A 19,447-nucleotide genomic window follows, 5' to 3' on the forward strand; every position below is an offset into this window, starting at 1 on the left:
GGCACCAGCACTGTCCAGGATCTCCATGAGTGACATGGATGGTGGGATTGAGGGCACCCTCAGCAGGTTTGAGGACAACACCAAGCTCTGTGGTGTGGTGACACACCTGAAGGACAGGATGCCATCCAGAGGGATCTGGACAAGCTCAAGAAGCTGGCCCGTGAGAACATCATGAGGTTCAACCAGGCCAAGTGCAGGGTCCTGCACCTGGGAAGGGGCAACCCCAAGTATCAGCACAGGATGGGGATGGGGAGATGGAGGGATGGAGAGCAGCCTTGAGGAGAAGGATTTGGGGGTGCTGGTGGATGGGAAGCTCAACATGAGCCGATAAAGCCCCCGACATCCTGGGCTGCATCCCCAGCAGCAGGGCCCTGGCCTCTCCATCTTCTGACACGCTTCACTAGAGGACAGGATGGACAGAGGGACACAAGGACTGACTCCAGAACAGCCAAGGCTTAGAGGGGCTCATTAACTCACAGTCCTTTCCTCCTCTCTTCTGAAATGCATCATGGCTCCATGCAGCCACCGGCATGTTTTCATACCAGCACACAAACACCAAGTCATACTCAAATGCCTCATTTTGTGCCAGAAAGAGATTTTTTCCTAACAGATTGTCTTTTTCCCCCCCAACCATCTCCCCACATTGACTGGTGACTACCTTAGGTTACAATAATTAATCCCACAACCATTTAGCAAATACAAGGTGCCCCTAATTGATCAACAGAAGGCCCGTGTGCTGAAGAACTAGATTATAAGTAGATCATGAGAGCATCTCCTTAGACCAGAGTGTCCCCATCCATCTGTCCCTTCCTGCTCACCTCAGCCACCCCGGCACACAGCAGACCAGCTCCTGCTCTCCTCCACCTGTGCCCATCACAGATGGTCCCCACAACAATTAAAAGGAGATGAGCAGTTGAGAGCAGCCCTCTACAACATGGAATTAATTACGAGATTATCGTCGGGGAATTCCCACAAGTACTGAGGTAAAATCTCATTACCAGCCTCTTTGTTTGCAGGAAAAAACACAAGTTTTATGTTTACAACACGGCGTTTTTGAGAGCGCGAATACTTTAGCCCCCATTTCAGCTTCGTATTTTTGCCTGGAATGGCAGCACAACGGCACTGAAGCTGAATTTTGCAAAGAAATGAGAAGTTTTGCACCACAGCACAGGTTCTCCCATGCACTGGTGACCTGTGCTTGTCTCCACTCTCCAGCCCATCGGGTACAAGCCAAGTTTTACCTCCCAAAGACAAAACCCAAGAGGTGACGGGGGTGAACTGGTTGAAATCCTGCCCCCGAGCTCTCAAGGGAGGTGGTCCTGATGCCAGATCCTACAACCAGTTCTGCTGCTCTACAGCTGGACTCAATTTGTTATTTACATTATTTTCTTTGCTTATTTGCATCACTCCAGCATAAGGAAGACCAAGCACCCTATGGGCTAAGCATATACTCTAGAACATGAGCACAGAACCTCCCAATTAACGCATCCCCTAACGAATCTGCAAATGACCTTTGTAACTTGCCTACAAGCAACTCGAGTCACCCTGTGAAGAGATTCTGCCACCACTGGAGATTTCTGTCGCCCCCAAGTCCAACGTTTTTGGAAGCTTATTAGATGGAGTCTCTTCCTCCAAGCATCTCTTCTGCCTCTCCATGACAGAGGGTCCTGAGATGCGATGGATCTGTGGGAAGAATCATTTCCAACCAATACTGAACAGCAGGATTTCAATAATCCAGCCCGAGAATCAATGTTCTCCCCTTGATTATGGAAAGAACAAAGCAAAAGGTATTTTTAATAAAAAGTGTGCCTGCAGGTATTTATGAGCCAAAATTAAGACTTACAACTGAAACTGATGGTAACATTTATCTACTTCTGCTGTTTCAAGAAGTTGTTTTAACTGTACCCTGTGTGATAATATGGGAAGGCTTTTTTCCTTCTTTTTGCACATTTATGGTATAACAGTTCTAACTATAAAAGCCGTAGGAAGCCGAAAATACAGAGCTGGGAGCTCCAAACTGCCACCAAATGCCTGATACTTTCCCTTGTTGTAGGTCTCCTCGGTATAATAATTCACATTAGCAATTACACTTTCATTTTGGCAGCAGGTTTTAATTATACCCTACAATATTAGAAAAAGAAATAGACTATTAACTCCTACTCCTAAAATTGCTGGCTTTTATTTAATTATATTTTAGAAATCTCTCCATTGTTTACAAAAAGCACCTGAAAGCCTTCAGGAAGAGAAGTCCTAACATCTTCGAAGCTTTTTATTTTCTCATCGTACCATTTTCGCATTTAGTTGACCTTTAAACTGATTCTTTTATCATGGTTTTCCTCTCCCTTTACCATTTTTCTTCTGATATCAAAAGGAGTTGGGAGCTGCAGAGAATTACAAAGGGAAGAGAAGTCCTGATGTCGCCGAGGGAAAGGCAAGAGTGGGGCTGGAGCAGAGCCCACGCAGCGTGGGATGGAGTCTGCCCTCAGCAGTAGGAACCCCACTGCAAACACCCAGCACCTGGGAAGGTGCAGGAGAAGAGCAAGGACAACTGCTGGAGGTACAGAACAATCACGCAAGATCAGATGAACGAGGTTGTCTAGCAGAAAGACAACAAGTCAGACAGCTACAAGGATGCTGCAGGTGGCAAAGGCACATGGGTTATCCAGGAACAAGTGAGCGATCACGGAGTCACAGAATCCCAGACTTGCAGGGGTTGGCAGGGACCTCTGGAGATCATCTGGTCCAACCTCCTGCCAGAGCAAGTCCACCCAGAGCAGGTCCCACAGGAACGTGTCCAGGTGGGTTTGAATGTCTCCAGAGAAGGAGACTCCACCACCTCTCTGGGCAGCCTCTGCCAGGGCTCTGCCACCCTCACAGCAAAGAAGTTCCTCCTCATGTTGAGATGGAATTTCCTGTGTCCCAGTTTGTGTCCATTGCCCCTTGTCCTGTCCCTGGCACCACTGAGAAGAGTCTGACCCCATCCTCTTGCCACTCACCTTTTAGATATTGCTCAGCATTGATGAGATCCCCTCTCAGGCTGAACAGCCCCAGGTCTCCCAGCCTTTCCTCAGCACAGAGATGCTCCAGTCCCTTCATCATCTTCTACCGGTCTCTCTCCAGCAGTTCCCTGTTCTTCTTGAACTGGGGAGCCCAGAACTGGACCCAGTGCTCCAGATGGGGCCTCACCAGGGCAGAGTAGAGGGGGAGGATGACCCCCCCACAACCTGCTGGCCACGCTCTTCTTGATGCACCCCAGGATGCCATCGGATGCATCCTTTTGCAGCCAGAAAGACTCAGTTAAAATACTAATAAAACCTTTTTTAAAAGGAGGGTAAAAAGTTGCTGGGTTTGGTAGCTGATCAGTTTTGGTAACTGATGTGTGAGGTTTTGTAAGATTCTATAAGAATCTAAACTGATTCGATTCTATGATATCGTGGGAGGTGTCCCTGCCCAGAGCAGGGGGTTGGACTCGATGACCTTTAAGGTCCCTTCCAACCCAAACCATTCTATGGTAAGATCAGTTTTCTGCACAACTTACTGAAAGAATGTACATTCAACACATTTCCTGAATGAGTAATTTTAGCACATTATAATTATTTATATTTTTTTCACTCCAGGCACCATGGACTAGCACTAACAAACCAAGGCCAGGTTAGTTTAGAAGTTAAACTTGAGATACATCATTAATTTGTGGGGAAACAGTTCTTTTCCCTGGGACTTACTGTGTCATGACACCGTAAAATTGAATGCAGCAATAAGATAAATAGCATTTACTATTGTAGCACCTGCCTTGTCCAATTTGTGCTTCACAACTCTGGTGTTTGGGGTTTTTTTCCCCTCTTTAAGTACAAGCTCAGAAGGACAGAGCAACTTCTGTATCTACAGAACGGTACAAACATTCCCAGAAGAAAATTATTTCAGTCTTAACCATTTAATTAAAGATGGCACAACCAGCAGTTAAAAAACAGTTAAGGAAATCCCCATTGTGGAAATAGCATAAAGTTTCCCTTTAGCACCAGCATCCTCAAAACTGCAAAAAAGGAGTGAGGAACATATAGGAAAAACTACGTGCATTTTTAATAGGAAAAAATTTACCTACAGGTAGACTTAAGCTTCCTAGTAATTTGCAACATACAGTAAAAAAAAATAAAAATAAAATACTCCAACTACCCAAACGAAAGCAAAATAAAATAAAATAATCTAAAAAAATAAAGAAATAAAATTTTAAAAATGGACAAAACCTGTCCTTCACTTTCTTTTTGGACATACAACCACCTCCAGCACTTTTCTCCTGTTCCTCAGTGTGGTGTGTAAGGAAAAAAATGAGCTGTTGCAGCTCAGCAGCCCTCACAGAGCAACCAAATTACTCATTCTTCAAACAAAAGAACTAAGGGATCCTCGAAGTATAGCAAATATAATATACAAACATAAATGCTTTCTACACAGCACATATTTCAATTTCATTGCCTTGTCATGTCATATAATAAGGATTAAAGTACCCAACGCTCAGGACTATAGAGATACCTAAATAATGAATACTATCGGAGACAGTATCCTTGAGGAAATTAAATTAAATGCTTGAGTGAAACGTTTACCAGTGATACAGATCTTTAACCTTCAAAACAGAAACAGATCTTTGAATAGTCAAAACGAAAAAAACAGCCTCTTCCTTCCCCATTTTTGTTCAATTCAGCTTCTTTTCCCTTCCTCCCCCAAGGAGACAGCCCCTCCAAGGCTCATGTCCATCCAGAGAGTAGGACACATCCCTGAGCCATCCCTTGGGGACAAACCACCCCACTCCACCGTGACACCGATGACAAAACCAGCCATGAGCTCCACCAAACCACCCGCTTTTTGGCCTCAAGCCTCAATAGAAAGCAATTTGGGAACTGCTGGCACACTCCTACCAGCCACCGAATCTGCCCCTCCCGCAGTCACAGCACGTTCGACTCACTATTACGACTCCACCGAGTAGCAAAATGAGGCAAATTGACATTTTATGAAGTTTAAAATAGGGATAATTTAATACAGTTAAATTTTAAGACTATGACAAGTGGAACCAACGGCCAAATCTGCTCGCGTTAAGTCCCAATACCGCATTTAAACTTCTTACTTCCACTGGAGAAGCAAATAAGGGAGATTGGCGCTATATAAAGTCTAAAACAAGAGAATTTAGCACTGTTAAACTATTCCTAAACCATTGGAGACCAACAAGTTTTTATTATAAAGGGCTCTTATCGCTTAATGGAAAAAGTCTTTTCTGATTGAAGTTTTATGTGGTTTTTCAGATACCAACATTTCTGAAAGAGTGAAAGAACATTGCTCTTGTAATTCACCACGTCCTGGAGAGTAAGATTATCTCAGTGCCAGAGCCTGTGGCTCTTCCAGCCAGATTCACCAGGATAATCACGCAGGATCTGTGTTATGGAGGTCTACATGGGTTTGGTTTGGGTTTTGGTTGGTTTTTTGGGGTGGTTGGCAGAAGTTTTTTTGTGGTTTTGGGGGTTTTATTTAAATGTAGCTTGTCACAGTCCCCATGCGCTTTTCTTGACCCCAGTGAAGCCAAGACCTGTCCCCAAGCTCGGGAAGGTCAATGGCATTCTGGGGGGCATCAAGAAGAGCATGGCCAGCAGATGGAAGGAGGTCATCCTGCCCCTCTGCTCTACTCTGGTGAGGGGCCATCAGGACTCCTGTGTCCAGTTCTGGGCTCCCCAGTTCCAGAAGGACAGGGAACTGCTGGAGAGGGGACAGCAGAGGGCCGCAAAGATAATGAGGGGCCTGGAGCATCTCTCTGATGAGGAAAGGCTGAGGGACTTGGGTCTGTTTAGTCTGGAGACGAGAAGACTGAGGGGGGATCTGATCAACACCTATAAATACTTCAAGGGTGGGTGTCAGGAGGATGGGGCCAGGCTTTTTTCAGTGGTGCCCAGGGACAGGACAAGAGGGAACGAGAACAAATTTCAATGTAAGAAGTTTCATCTAAACATAAGGAAGAACTTCTTGACTTTGAGAGTGGCAGAGCCCTGGCAGAGGCTGCCCAGGGAGGTGGTGGAGTCTCCATCTTTGGAGACATTTAAACCCACCTGGACACATTCCTGTGGGACCTGCTCTGGGTGGACCTGCTCTGGCAGGGGGTTAGACTGGGTGATCTCCAGAGGTCCCTTCCAACCCCATATCATTCTGTGATTCTGTAAAATGTTGGGCAGATACACCCAGAGTTATAAGGGAAGAAAACTGCACAATTTAGGAGTTAAATGCTTCCAATTTATTTCCAACTTCAATCAAAGCCTAAGAATAAAGTCACAAAATACAACGGAAAAAGATGAATTTCCACATTGAAAAATTATAGGATTATATCATGCTTTAATTAAACCCAGCAAGTAGTTATAGTGAAAAAAAAAAGTTTCAGATAAGTCAAGAATGACTGTTAGAAAAGACAGTGATTTGCAAGAGCTAATTACGACAGCTCCCCTGAGCAGGCGTAAAACGAACTCGTGTTGAGCCCCTACTCACTGACCCCCTCAGCCTGGGGGTACAAAGGGCAGAATATAAATCTTCACAGTTGAAGGCAAATACTGAAAGTAGAGCTCCACATGCTGCTGATGCAATCTACTTATTTAAAACCAAAAAAATCCAAAAATTTAATAGAAAGTGTGGAAAAAGACTTGAGGGTATGAACCGGGGTTTTCTGAGTATTTGCATTAAGAATTCTATGTGTATGTATACAAAGAAATGAAAACCAAAATACTTTTCTCTGCTATTTCCAGATAATTTTTAAACAGTTTGAATGAACTAATTAACTGATCTCTTACAGATTTTACTCTGCTGCTTAGCCTCAGAGAAGCTTTTAGTTATTTAGAATAAAACTCAATATGGAGGTGTCAGGAGTCCTACCACCGATGCAGAAAATTCTCTCTAATGCTCTATTATCCAGTGCCACACAACTGAAATGCCTCCTGGTTCCTCTTTCATTAAGGGATACACCCTTTTTCACCAACAACTAAGGGTAAATGACACCTTTCTGCCACGGGTAATTGGGACATCAGAAAGGGCCCAAAATACCAGATGACATTATTAATCTCCCTCTCTTGAAGCCATTTTTTTGCACAGCAACTCAACGGCAAGAACCCCGTTTGGATTTTGTTTTAATAGAGAGTAGAATCCCAAGGACAAGGAGGTTGACATTGGAATGAATTCCACTCTGATTCTTCTGTATTTATTATGCAAATGAATGTTCGCTTTAGCTTGTCATATTTGGCAATCAAGGCCCTGGAGAATGTCTGTATTTAAAAAGGATACACGAATACTCGGCGTGACATCTACCAAAAGAAGTCTCAAAGGACATCATTCAGATACATAAACAGTCACAGCTTTACAATAGATATTGTGATTTCTTATTAGTATTCGAATTCCATACCGACAAACACCATTTAAAAGTTTCTTAGTGATAAAACTGATTATTATTTATTTTTAAAGTTTCCCCAAAATTCCCTATCATCCTGCTTCAGCAGAAAAAAAAATAGCAGTCATAAAATTGGTGGCTGAAAGCGAGCATAAACCCCACTTCTTTTGCAAAACAGAAAATTTCCAGCCTGCAACCACCTCACTCCATGGATCCCTATTCTCTGCCTTCTCAGTAATTCCAATTTCTCCAGTGTTTTATTTTATTTCTTAAAACCTAACCAGAAATCCAGAATTCAAGGTGTAAAATCTGCTCTTCAAACAGGCAGGAAGAGATTAAAATAGACTGTTTAATTTATAAAACAATTTAAAGATTATTGGGAATTGCATTAAGAAGGGCTGATGGCAGTCAGAGCTTTGCATTTTTAAGGCTTGATTTTTGCAACCAGAGTTGGCTACGCTGACAATTTCCTCAAATCACTTAATCTTCACTCAAGATTTGGAAGTGTGGCATCGATATCAAGAAAGAAGTCATAATTTTTACACAATATCAGCTATAAAAGTTTTTGATGACAGAAGTACATGAGGTTTTCATGAATCCTTCTCAAGCTTTCACAAAATTATTTTCTCCTGAGGTTATCGTTTAGTTATAATGCAAAATCAAATAATGACACATTTTCCTGCCTATCTCATCTATTCAATTAGCAGTAACATCACTTCCCTTTAAGTGTTCTCAATTTTTTACAGGTTCCTGGGTTTTCACTTAAGATTTTATATTGTACCTACAGCATTAAAATCAATAATATTTATCAATCTATGAGGGAAAGCAAATTGAAACCATTTACATGAAAACTATTTTTCTCCAGGTGATAGGACAAGAGGAAACGGCCTCAAGTTGCGCCAGGGGAGGTTCAGTTTGGATATTAGGAACATTTTTTACACAGAAAGGGTTATTAAGCCTTGGAACGGGCTGCCCAGGGAAGTTAAAATCAGTAATATTTATCAATCTATGAGGGAAAGCAAATTGACACCATTTCCATGAAAACTATTTTTCTCCAGGTGATAGGACAAGAGGAAATGGCCTCAAGTTGCACAAAAAGGAGGTTCAGTTTGGATATTAGGAACAATTTTTACACTGAAAGGGTTATGAAGCCTTGGAATGGGCTGCCCAGGGAAGGGGTTGAGGCACCATCCCTGGAGGTATTTAAAAGATGGGTTGACATAGTGCTTAGAGACATGTTTTAGTGATGGTTTTTATCAGTTAGGTTGATGGTCGGACTAGATGATCTTAAAGGTCCCTTCCAACCCAGACAGTTCTATGATTCTATTAGACATAAAAATTCAAGCTGTTCCTGAGAAAATACACACATTTATTAAATATATGCAGCCCCAACCAGCAAGACCTGTCTGTGCCCACACTTCACTCATGAGCTCTGTCTTGACAAACATGCCTGGTGTCAAGATGAAGGAATGAACAAAACCATGTAAAGCTTAACTTTCCATGTTTGAAATTAAATTAAAGGAGTAACAAAGGGCCTAAACTGATAAGCTACACCTGCTAATGAAGTTCAGCTGGGCGAGGGCAGTCCTCCTACACCCAGGGCACCCCCCACCGGGAGAACTCTAAATAGGCTTTATAAGAACAGCTGGAAAGCATTCAGACATCAGGGATAATGTTGTCTATGTGACATAGTTTGTACACTTCAAACCAGTGTGGAATATTCCAAGAGAAAAAGCAAAAATAACCAAGCCCAAAACCCTGACAGTTTATACTCTTCTCACCTAAAATCTGAAATGTTATATGAAATTAACAGTATTTTATTCATCCCTTTAGCACACAGGATAGACCCATGCAAGCTTTTCCCACCAACAATTTACTTCAAAAAAATCGACCAAAAAAACCTAGAAAGAATCATTATAAAATCCTTAATCTATCAGAAAAAAGAATATTTAAAAATCCCATTTTAATAAGTAATCCAGGGCCTGACAGCTGCAAGTTTCTAGAAGGTTTAAAATGCAGTCCCACCACACGAGAGCTGCCCAACTTCTGGCAGTAAAGGAGAACATAATCTCAATTATGTCACTGCCAAGTTATTTTTCTGTCAGCTGCCACCGATGGAAAGTACTTCTGACATCTCTCAGTATTTCTAGCTTTACTGTCAACGCGCTAAGAGTGCAGTTTTCCCATATCCACTAACCAATTCCCCCAGATATTTGAGCACTGAAACTCAAATCACAGTTCAGCTCTGCAGACTGGACACAGTGAAGACACCACAGCAAGACTGTGCAATATGCAAAAGTGCTGAAATACATTTTCATCTGGCAATTTTTAAATTGGATCTACTTATTACAACAAGCATGGCATGCCCCTCACATGTAAATAAGTCACAGAGTTTTCCTCAACAGCATTTCTAAGATTTTCCCATTGGTTTCTAAGACAACACCTGTTTAGACAGACAAATATTGAGTATAAGGAAAGTACAATGAATGTCAGTGAAGCATAATGAAGGTAATATTGTTCATTCCTACCAACCTTCCATCGACAGATTTTCTTATTATTTGGAAGATATCATAGATATCACTTCATTTTACCCACAGACTACTGCTAGCAATATCTCAAAACACCACATACATAAGCAATGACAATTTTTTCCCCTTTGCCAAATTTCCAGTACAGTTGCTACATTAAATTCTTAAGCAGCATAAAAGCAATGAGGGAAAAAAAAAATCCTACACTTTTCTAGCCATACAGAATCTCTCATTGGGTGGGAGAGAAGGGAGGATGAGTGAGAGGGCAGTACCTTCACAAGACTTTTGGCTTAAGCAACTTATAACTTAAGGATGGGTACACTCTAAGTACACACATGTGATGCTGTCTGTATGGTACATATATATACACACTGTGCAAGTTCACTCTGACATCATTATTCAGGTTTTTTTTCATTAAATATTTCTTAGGTTAAATACTTCCAACAATAAACCTTGAGATAATGCCCATCTGTACAAAAACTATTAGGAAAGTAACACAAAAACGTGAGAATTATACTTTGTGCAATCAGACTTTCATGGGAGCGCACAGACTGGGGAGAACATCATTCCCTTCCTACTCTACTTCTACGGCAAAGTACTGTGCATAATCATCAACATCATCATCATCATGTACAACAAATTAATCAAATAACCCCACATTTTTGTTGTGGGGGTGACGGTGGCAGCGTTTGTTTTCTGGTTTCTGTGGTTTTGCTTTTTAAACTGGATCCCCTGAGGACGAGCCCATGTATTTCCCAGTGCCAGAAGCAGGAGCTGTTTCCCAGTTATGGCACTGAGAAACAAATGTTCCTCTTTTTGGCTTTTCCAAAAAGCATAACCAGCCTCCAACATAAGCAATGACAATTTTTTCCCCTTTGCCAAATTTCCAGTACAGTTGCTACATTAAATTCTTAAGCAGCATAAAAGCAATGAGGGAAAAAAAAAATCCTACACTTTTCTAGCCATACAGAATCTCTCATTGGGTGGGAGAGAAGGGAGGATGAGTGAGAGGGCAGTACCTTCACAAGACTTTTGGCTTAAGCAACTTATAATTTAAGGATGGGAACACTCTAAGTACACACGTGTGATGCTGTCTGTATGGTATATATATATATACACTGTGCAAGTTCACTCTGACCTCATTATTCAGGTTTTTTTTCATTAAATATTTCTTAGGTTAAATACTTCCAACAATAAACCTTGAGATAATGCCCATCTGTACAAAAACTATTAGGAAAGTAACACAAAAACGTGAGAATTATACTTTGTGCAATCAGACTTTCATGGGAGCGCACAGACTGGGGAGAACATCATTCCCTTCCTACTCTATTTACTTCTATGGCAAAGTAACTGTGCATAAATCATCAACATCATCATCATCACGTACAACAAATTAATCAAATAACCCCACATTTTTGTTGTGGGGGTGACGGTGGCAGCGTTTGTTTTCTGGTTTCTGTGGTTTTGCTTTTTAAACTGGATCCCTTGAGGATGAGCCCATGTGTTTCCCAGTGCCAGAAGCAGGAGCTGTTTCCCAGTTATGGCACTGAGAAACAAATGTTCCTCTTTTTGGCTTTTCCAAAAAGCATAACCAGCCTCCAACATTCCAGCCATAACCCTCCACCCAGCACAGAGCAAGGTTGGGAATCACCTGTGTCGTGCCATAGCCACGGGACCTGCAGAACTGGTGGTGGAAGTGTAGGAAAATGAGGAATTCCAGACCACAGGGCTGGTCATTTGTTTTTTTTCAGGAGATTAGAAATTACTGGGAGAGACTCGATGGGTTTGGGGGTTTTTTTTCCCCCCTTCTTCTTCAAAGCAGGGAAAAAGGTTATTATCTGTCAACATTTTCACCTCCTTCACACAACACCCTCAGCCACAGAGACAGACTGTGTCTGTACCACTCGGCACACAAAGAGCAGCATAATGGAAATACTATTTTCCAGGAGACACACATCATAGTTTCAAAGATACTTATTTACCAACACCCATTCCCCAACAAACGAGTCCTTCATTCTGCCAGAACAGCTTGGCAGAAGCTGTTTCACTCTTGTAACGTCTAGTATTTAAGATACTTCTGGACTGACCCTCGAATGGAGCTCTGCAACACGCTAGAAAACATGACATTTTCTGGCTGGAGCTTGGATGTCCAAACCCAGGAGCACCACGTCTCTCAGAAAGACAGCTTTTTTTTTTAAAGTTTGCAATCAGAAGAAGATGCCTTCTTTTCCCTCAAGCTTCAGAAACGCTCTTTCCTTGAACTGCGTGATGAGGATCTATAAATAAACTTAATGTGTTGTCACAATATCCAAATCAGCACTTTCAATTTTATTTGTCAACAAATTTGCGACAAGATTTCAGGGCAACGTACGTACTCATCCATCCGTCTATTAAATCTTTATGGTGTGCTATTAAAAATATTTGCTGCCATTGTTACTGCCGAGAGTCCAATGCCTACAGTAATCTGACAGATAAACACGTTACTATGGAAACTACCAAAATGAATGCCTTATTTTCTAAACTTGGCCATAACCCCGAACTTTTATTACAGCATCCAAATGTTTCATTCACTTGCTTTATATGATCATAACACAGACCTTTTCTCTTTAAAAAAAAAAAAACCAACCATAAATACAAGATTTGAATAAAGGAACCTTTCTCTTAGGTGGAGTTCTCTTCAAAAGAGCATTTTAATAATTTCCATTGATTTTATGACAAATCCTTTTTTTGGCACTTGTGAGAACATAGTTAACACCACAGAAACAAAAATCTGCACAAAAGCATTAGACACCAAAACAATGTTAAAGATTTGTCACCACTCCATGAAAATCTGAAGCACACACTGACATTACAAACCTGCAGTAAAAGCATTATTCACGTTGCAAGACAAGAACTCAAAATTACAATTTCATCCCATTACTCATATACGCTCATTTCAATTAATCACACTTTCTTTAAAATTACTGTTTCAAGCACGGCAGATGCTCCCCATTTTATTATTTAGAGAGCAATATTTTCCTCCCCCCAAGCTCACTACATATTTTACTCTTAATCTGGACAGAAAACTGCCAACAACAACTGTCTTCAAAGACAGCTTTTCCAAACAGTGAATACTATATTTAACCAAAATTATTTGATTTCGAAATTAAAGATTAGAGGGTTTTCTGCAGTAAAGCCCTGTTCCATTTCAAATTCCTTAGCCATGAATGAAGGACAAACACTAAAACAAGGGCACAAAAAAGCACACTGACTCCAGGACGTGTTTTCCCCAACAAGATGCCCAGAGGTGAAATGAGATCTTCTGTCTCCCAACTGCTGCCCCAGACACGAGAATCCAAACATCCTCCTGCCACAACAGAACCTTGGGGGATGATACAATTCTCCAAGGGTATTTGAGATTGCGGATGGAAGGCCATGTGTAGACCCAAACAGATCAAGAGAGATGAGACCTTTTCTTTTTTTTTTCAGAGTTATGTTCCTCCTCCCACCACCAACAGCCCAAGGAGGGACACTGCCCCTTTGACCTGGACATGGACCTGTTGGAACAGGACCAGCTGAGGGCCATGAAGATGCTGGGAGGGTTGGAGCCCCTCTGCTAGGAGAGGAGGCTGAGAGAGTTGGGGGGGTTCCAGCCTGGAGAAGAGAAGGCTCCGGGGAGACCTTAGAGCCCCTTCCAGTCCCTCAAGGGGCTCCAGGAGAGATGGGGAGGGACTCTGGATCAAGGAGGGGACCCATAGGAGGAGGAGGGAGGCTTTAACCCTGAAAGAGGGGAGATTGAGATGGGATGTGGGGAAGAAGTTCTTTGCTGTGAGGGTGGTGAGAGCCCGGCCCAGGTTGCCCCGAGAAGCTGTGGCTGCCCCATCCCTGGAGGGGTTGAAGGGCAGGTTGGAGGGGGCTTGGAGCAACCTGGTGTGGTGGGAGGTGTCCCTGCCCAGGGCAGGGGGTGGCACTGGGGGGGTTTTAAGGTCCTTTCCAATCTAAATCATTCTATGATTCTATGACTCTATGCCTAGGACCACTTTGCTGGCACCCACCACCTGGTCTCCTTGTCCCAAACCAGGCTGAGAACTTCTGGTCATCTCTCAGCATCTATTTTATTATGATGCATGTAGGCAAATATCTACAGCTTCAGGAATATACACCATTTATGGTGTTGGTTCAAGCGTTAAAACCTTCTCTCAGCTTTTTAGGATTACCCACTGAATATTTGTTCAAAAGCACGTCATTTGTGTGTTCAGAGAACAGGACTTCCAGAATATATTTACAGACATAAAATTGCTGGAAGACAGCAGAAGCAGTAAAGAGAAAACTCAAGCCATTTTTTAAATAAAAAGAACCATGGCTTCAGCTTTTACACCATACCTTCTTCACAAGATCTTTTTTAATCTCACAGCTTGGAATTTAATAGCATTCCAGTGTGGTTTAAATATCATATTCATCGTAAGCTCATTGTGAGGAATAAACTGATTTCTAGCTTCTTCTTAAAAAAAAAAAAGACTTCCACTTTTATTAAAAATGAGGCTGTTTCTTCAAGTAGACCTGGAAGAATCCTGTCCTGCCAGTTGTGAGTATTGAACACTTCAGAAGAGCCATCTGCCAGGAATATTAGTTTGCTTATTAGATTGAAGGTGATTAGTTCACAGCATGAGATTGCCTTCTCAATCCCTGTCCTGGGCAGCAACCTTTCCACTCATCTGCCACATCGTCCCTTCACTGCCAGGGACTCTGAACAGGACTCTATACAGTCCCATACACACACACAGCTCAAGAACCAGCTTTTCTGACCAAAACAGACTTGTCCTGGAGAAGGATGTGAAATAGAGCTGTCAGCAACATCAGCACAGAATGTGACAGTGTTATGCAGTTCTTAGCTGGAAGCCACACAAGAAATACACCCTGCTCCACCATGGAGCAGAAGATCCCATGAGGAGTTGGAATATCTGACAAACCAAGCAGGATTTTCTCCTGTGTGATGCCAAATCCACAAACGGCTCTGGTTACAATAAGGGTCCTTCAAGAGGCAATAAAATTCATTGTGAATACTCACAGCCTTGAGCAATGGTTGTGCTGTGCCCCCATCAGTTCACTCCATGCCGTGCTCCTGGGGTCCTCATGCATACACCCCACAGGGGAAACAGTATGGATGTCTGGCTTTTCTTTTTTTGGACTTTTCAACTCGTTTCATCCCTTCAAAACCCCATCTCAGCAAAACTGCAGACTGAGGCACCCTGGCTCTCAATGCCTTAAACCCATAAACCGGACAAACGTGGTGCTGAGGGACATGGGTTGGTGGTGGGTTTTGTCAGCGTTGGGCTGATGGTTGGACTCGATCTGAAAGGTCCCTTTCAGCCCAGGCAATTCTGTGATTCTATAATTCTATTTTCACAAGTTTCTGCATGTGCCCTGATAAACAGAGACCACAGAAAGGCTGCCCAATGCTCATTTTCTTACAAAGCAGGAACTAATTTTAAGAAATAAGTGCAGACACGAGTAAAGATGCCCTGACTGAAAGCCAGCTGGGTGTTGATTAGGACAACACTCGCAAGTTGTTAAGCAACACCACGAACCCAGGGCAGTGACAGCTCACTTGTGTACCACTCAGCTTTCACACTTGTCACTTGTACACTTAAGAGATGTACAGCAGGACATCAGAGGGGACTTCTGACAGCTCTGCTCAGTCTGCGGACTGTCACCGCTTACAACTCGACACCTACAGCATGCTTGTCTTTATGCATTATTTAGAATGCTAAAATTATGACTGAAAGAGACACAGAAAGTTTACCAATTTCACCTCTGAACACACCATTCTACATAAGCAGTATCTTTCCTCTCTAATTGATGAGGAGGGTGATGGATTAAGTGACTTCAAATACCGGATTACTATTTCCCATTTAAATTCCTATCAGAACATTGATTCTTGTTGTGTCTTTTTTTTTTTAATATCCTTGTGGAAATACTGTAATTACGTTGCTTTTTGTGTCTACAGCTGATCTGCCTTCTCAATTAGAGGTATTCAGAGACTGACAAACATGATATTAATAAGAGAAAGGTGATGGTACCCACGAAGGTGCTTTACAGCAAAAAAGTGGTGCCACCCTTCATTTCCATCGCAATAGCTCACTGCAAAGAGGTGTTAGTACTCTGCTGGATTGGGAGCTACTGAAGTTTAAAAACATTTCTAATACTCCACCGGAACACACATTATTTCAGCACAAATAAGTGAAGACATTTTGCTAAATCTCCATAATAAAGCAAAGAATTCATCTGGATTTTTTTATTTTCAAAGGCGCACACTGCCATGGCAACACACATAACTATCTAATAGAACAAGAAATATTTAGGAAAAAAACCCAAAAGTCAGATAAATTAATTTTGAATTCAGCAGACTGGAATGTAAGTTTCATTCCAGAGCAGAGACGCTCATTTGGAACAGTCTCTATAGAATTTCAAGTCCATGGATATACCAACACAAACCCCACTAACTACATACCAAGTTATCCAACCTTCAATTCTACCCACCAGTGAGGAAAAGTGGGTTTGCTGCAATTATTTATGCAGTAAATTAACAGCCCTAATCTACTAAACAACATTTTCCTAAAAGCAAAATCTTTCAAATGAGAACGTTCAGTGACTCTTGTTTACTGGAATGGTTGTAATCTAAGTCCATCTGTCACCAAGCAGAGAAAAGGTATCAGCAAAGGACATGTTTTTAAATTCTACACTATTGACTTCTGTAATCAATGTAATCAATTTTGAGAAAATTCCAACGCATGCTTCAAAAACAATCTATGATCACTTTTCTGCAGCTGACAGTATTAAAAAAAATGGGTTGGTTTATTCACGATAAGCCAGATTCTTCTTTAATATTTGTTTTAAAATACAGTAACACAATTATAGAGGAAAAAAACCAACCCACCTATCACAAGTAATATCTTTTTTAATTGGAAAAACAGCTCAATTTTTTAATCTTTTCAATATCATGTAGCTATTTATATGATTAGAAGGTCGAAGTAAAGTCTTCCAAATACCTTCTGAGTAAGGACTGCGTGTGACAGACCCATCACTGAATGGTATTTTCATTTTGAAGTTTTGAAAAGTTCTCAACTTGACGGAACCATAAGCCCAAAGGGCTTTTAAAAGTATTAGAATGACTTATCCTGTGCACAAAACTGAGGATCAGAGGTTTAACATACATTTATGGTAAGAGGAACAGCCTCAGACACAATTTTTGTGTATTGTCAACATGTAAAAGGCAGTTGCACCAGTTATAATTAACCTTGTTTCAGTCCAATTAGAGATTCAAAGCATCTTCCTTCTTCCATATGCTGAATCCTAACTCCTTAATTTCCCATAAATGTTAATTTCCCAGAGATTTATAGCTCAAACTGCATTCAGGAGTCAACGTTACAGTTTCGACGGGTTACGTTCAAGCTCGTTGCCAGTACTAAATCACTGCTGGTGTCTTTGGGATGCAGAGCAGCTCACCATCTCTCCTGGCAACAACCACTCCGGAAATTACCAATTACCAACTCAAAAACTTGCACTTTCTGTCAAGGTTTAGTTTTCATGGATTCCCATTTGGGAAATGACACTGATAAAATACCTGGAGAGAGACAAGAATCTCTGCCCCGTCTGCATTTGAGACTCGATCCTTATGTTTTCATGGGGCAGAAAGAGTCTAATCTTTTAAAACGATTGTTTCAGCCAGAGTTAAGAGTTTAAAAGCAAGCTCACAAGTAAGTATCTTTCACAAATGAAAAAAGAAATGAAAACAGAGCAACAATTATCTCGCGGGTCAAATGACTTTTGATAAAAGAGGCTCTTAGTGTGTTTACTTTGGTTTTCCACATATTGGAGGCATTTTATATTAGTTTTGCTGAAGAAAACATCCAAGACTCAGGCTGTGTTATGGCAAAGGTCAAACACTAAGATAACTAAAACTAATTCAGAAACCACTAAAGCACTGCAGAAACAGAAGTAATTCCCATCCTGGTATTTTGTCTGTTTGAATTGGAAAAATAATTTAGAAGAGAAACATATCTGAGGACAAATACTTCAAAAAAAAAAAAATATCTCTGAGCTTCAAAGACGGCTTAGACTTGGCACTTACCCCTCAGAGCAGGCAGCAGAGACCTCTCTTTCTTGTCATCACATTTATTGCATTCACTGAAGTACAGGAGTAAGAAGACGTCTACGAGCACCCACATGAGCGAAGTGGCCAGAACCACCTTGCAGTAAACAAATCTCCTCATTTTACTTGGGTTCTAGCTCAAAGGCCGAGGAGAGGCAGCAGCTGTGGAGAGGTATCAAACCCCCACGGTCAAAATCCAACACGGAAGCAGAGAAGGGCATCCCACTGCAAGCAAATTAAAAAATGTGTGAGTTAACTAACAAACACACACAGAGAGAACTGAAAAATTTATACAGAAGTGCAGTGTTGAGATGTTTAAAGCATCTGTTCCTTTCCATATACGCAGGTACTTTCTGTTTTGTACCATCCTTCTATGAATTCCAACCATTTGGAACAGTCTATATAACTTCATTTAGAAACATACATCATATATATAGATGAAATATGATATTTAATGCAATGAAATATGATATTTAATGCAATGTAACAAATTTTCATAAATACTACACAAATGAAAACAAAGCAGTACTAACAAACAGCTCTAACTGATATTCATCATTTTATTGAACATTAGACAGATAGATTTTGCTCAGGGAAGTGGTTGAGGCACCATCCCTGGAGGTGTTCAAAAGACAGGTTGACATGGTCCTCAAGAATATGGTTTAGTGATTATTTTTTTTTATTGCTTATTTCTTATTTATTTTTTGTCAGAGTTAGGTTGATAGTTGGACTAGATAATCTTTAAGGTCCCTTCCAACCTAGATGATTCTATGATTAACAAAAAGAACAAAACTGAAATTTGCATTTTCCTCAAATAATGTATTTATACTGCTATTTTAAATATGGCCTCTGAACACTAAAAGCAATTCATTTTTATTTTGCAGACAAATGTTGACCACCACCTCACACCACCAAAAATGCCTTGTAAAAGAAGGCTTCAGTCACCCACCTGCGTATGTAGGCTCCTGCCTAAAACAGTACATCTGGCCAACACAAGCTAAATGTGAGGGCCACCATCTACTCTGAACACAGATCTATAGGTTCAATGACTGCATTTAAACCTTACACTCACCATTCCAAGATGCATCCCGTGTCAAGGCAGGGAGCTCTGCTTCAGCCATGCTCCCAAAGCACTGAACCACTGCAAAACTTTCCCAGTGCCTAGAAAAGAAAACAGAAGGAAGTGCTTATCACCCAACTGTCTTTCCTAGTACATAAAGAACTTTATTATAACTTTTAAAAAGCTGTCATAAGTTTTGTCCACATTTCAACCTACCTATCTTAATTAAATGTAGTTTCATATACTTTTTCTAGCTTAATTCTGAAAACCCCTCAGCTTTTCAACCCAGCAGCATACCAGCTGGTACCTTTCCCAGTTAAACTCAC

General features: G+C 41.3%; 1 protein-coding gene across 1 annotated transcript in view; it reads right to left on the reverse strand.

The window, feature by feature from the left end:
• The window catches only part of GALNT13 (polypeptide N-acetylgalactosaminyltransferase 13), a gene marked incomplete at its 3' end in the record, with an annotated part of 140,102 nt that extends 120,878 nt beyond the window's left edge, over positions 1-19,224 (reverse strand). Inside the window, exons 1-2 of the mRNA XM_014957336.1 lie at positions 19,134-19,224; positions 18,041-18,286 (exon numbers count right to left, since the gene is read on the reverse strand). Coding sequence (XP_014812822.1) covers positions 18,041-18,182 — 142 coding nt within the window. The remainder of the gene's footprint in view (positions 1-18,040; positions 18,287-19,133) is intronic.
• Positions 19,225-19,447: the final 223 nt, after the last annotated feature.

This window comes from Calidris pugnax, unplaced genomic scaffold (assembly GCF_001431845.1).
Source record: "Calidris pugnax isolate Ruff unplaced genomic scaffold, ASM143184v1 scaffold256, whole genome shotgun sequence".
In the NCBI taxonomy this organism is placed as follows: Eukaryota; Metazoa; Chordata; class Aves; order Charadriiformes; family Scolopacidae; genus Calidris; species Calidris pugnax.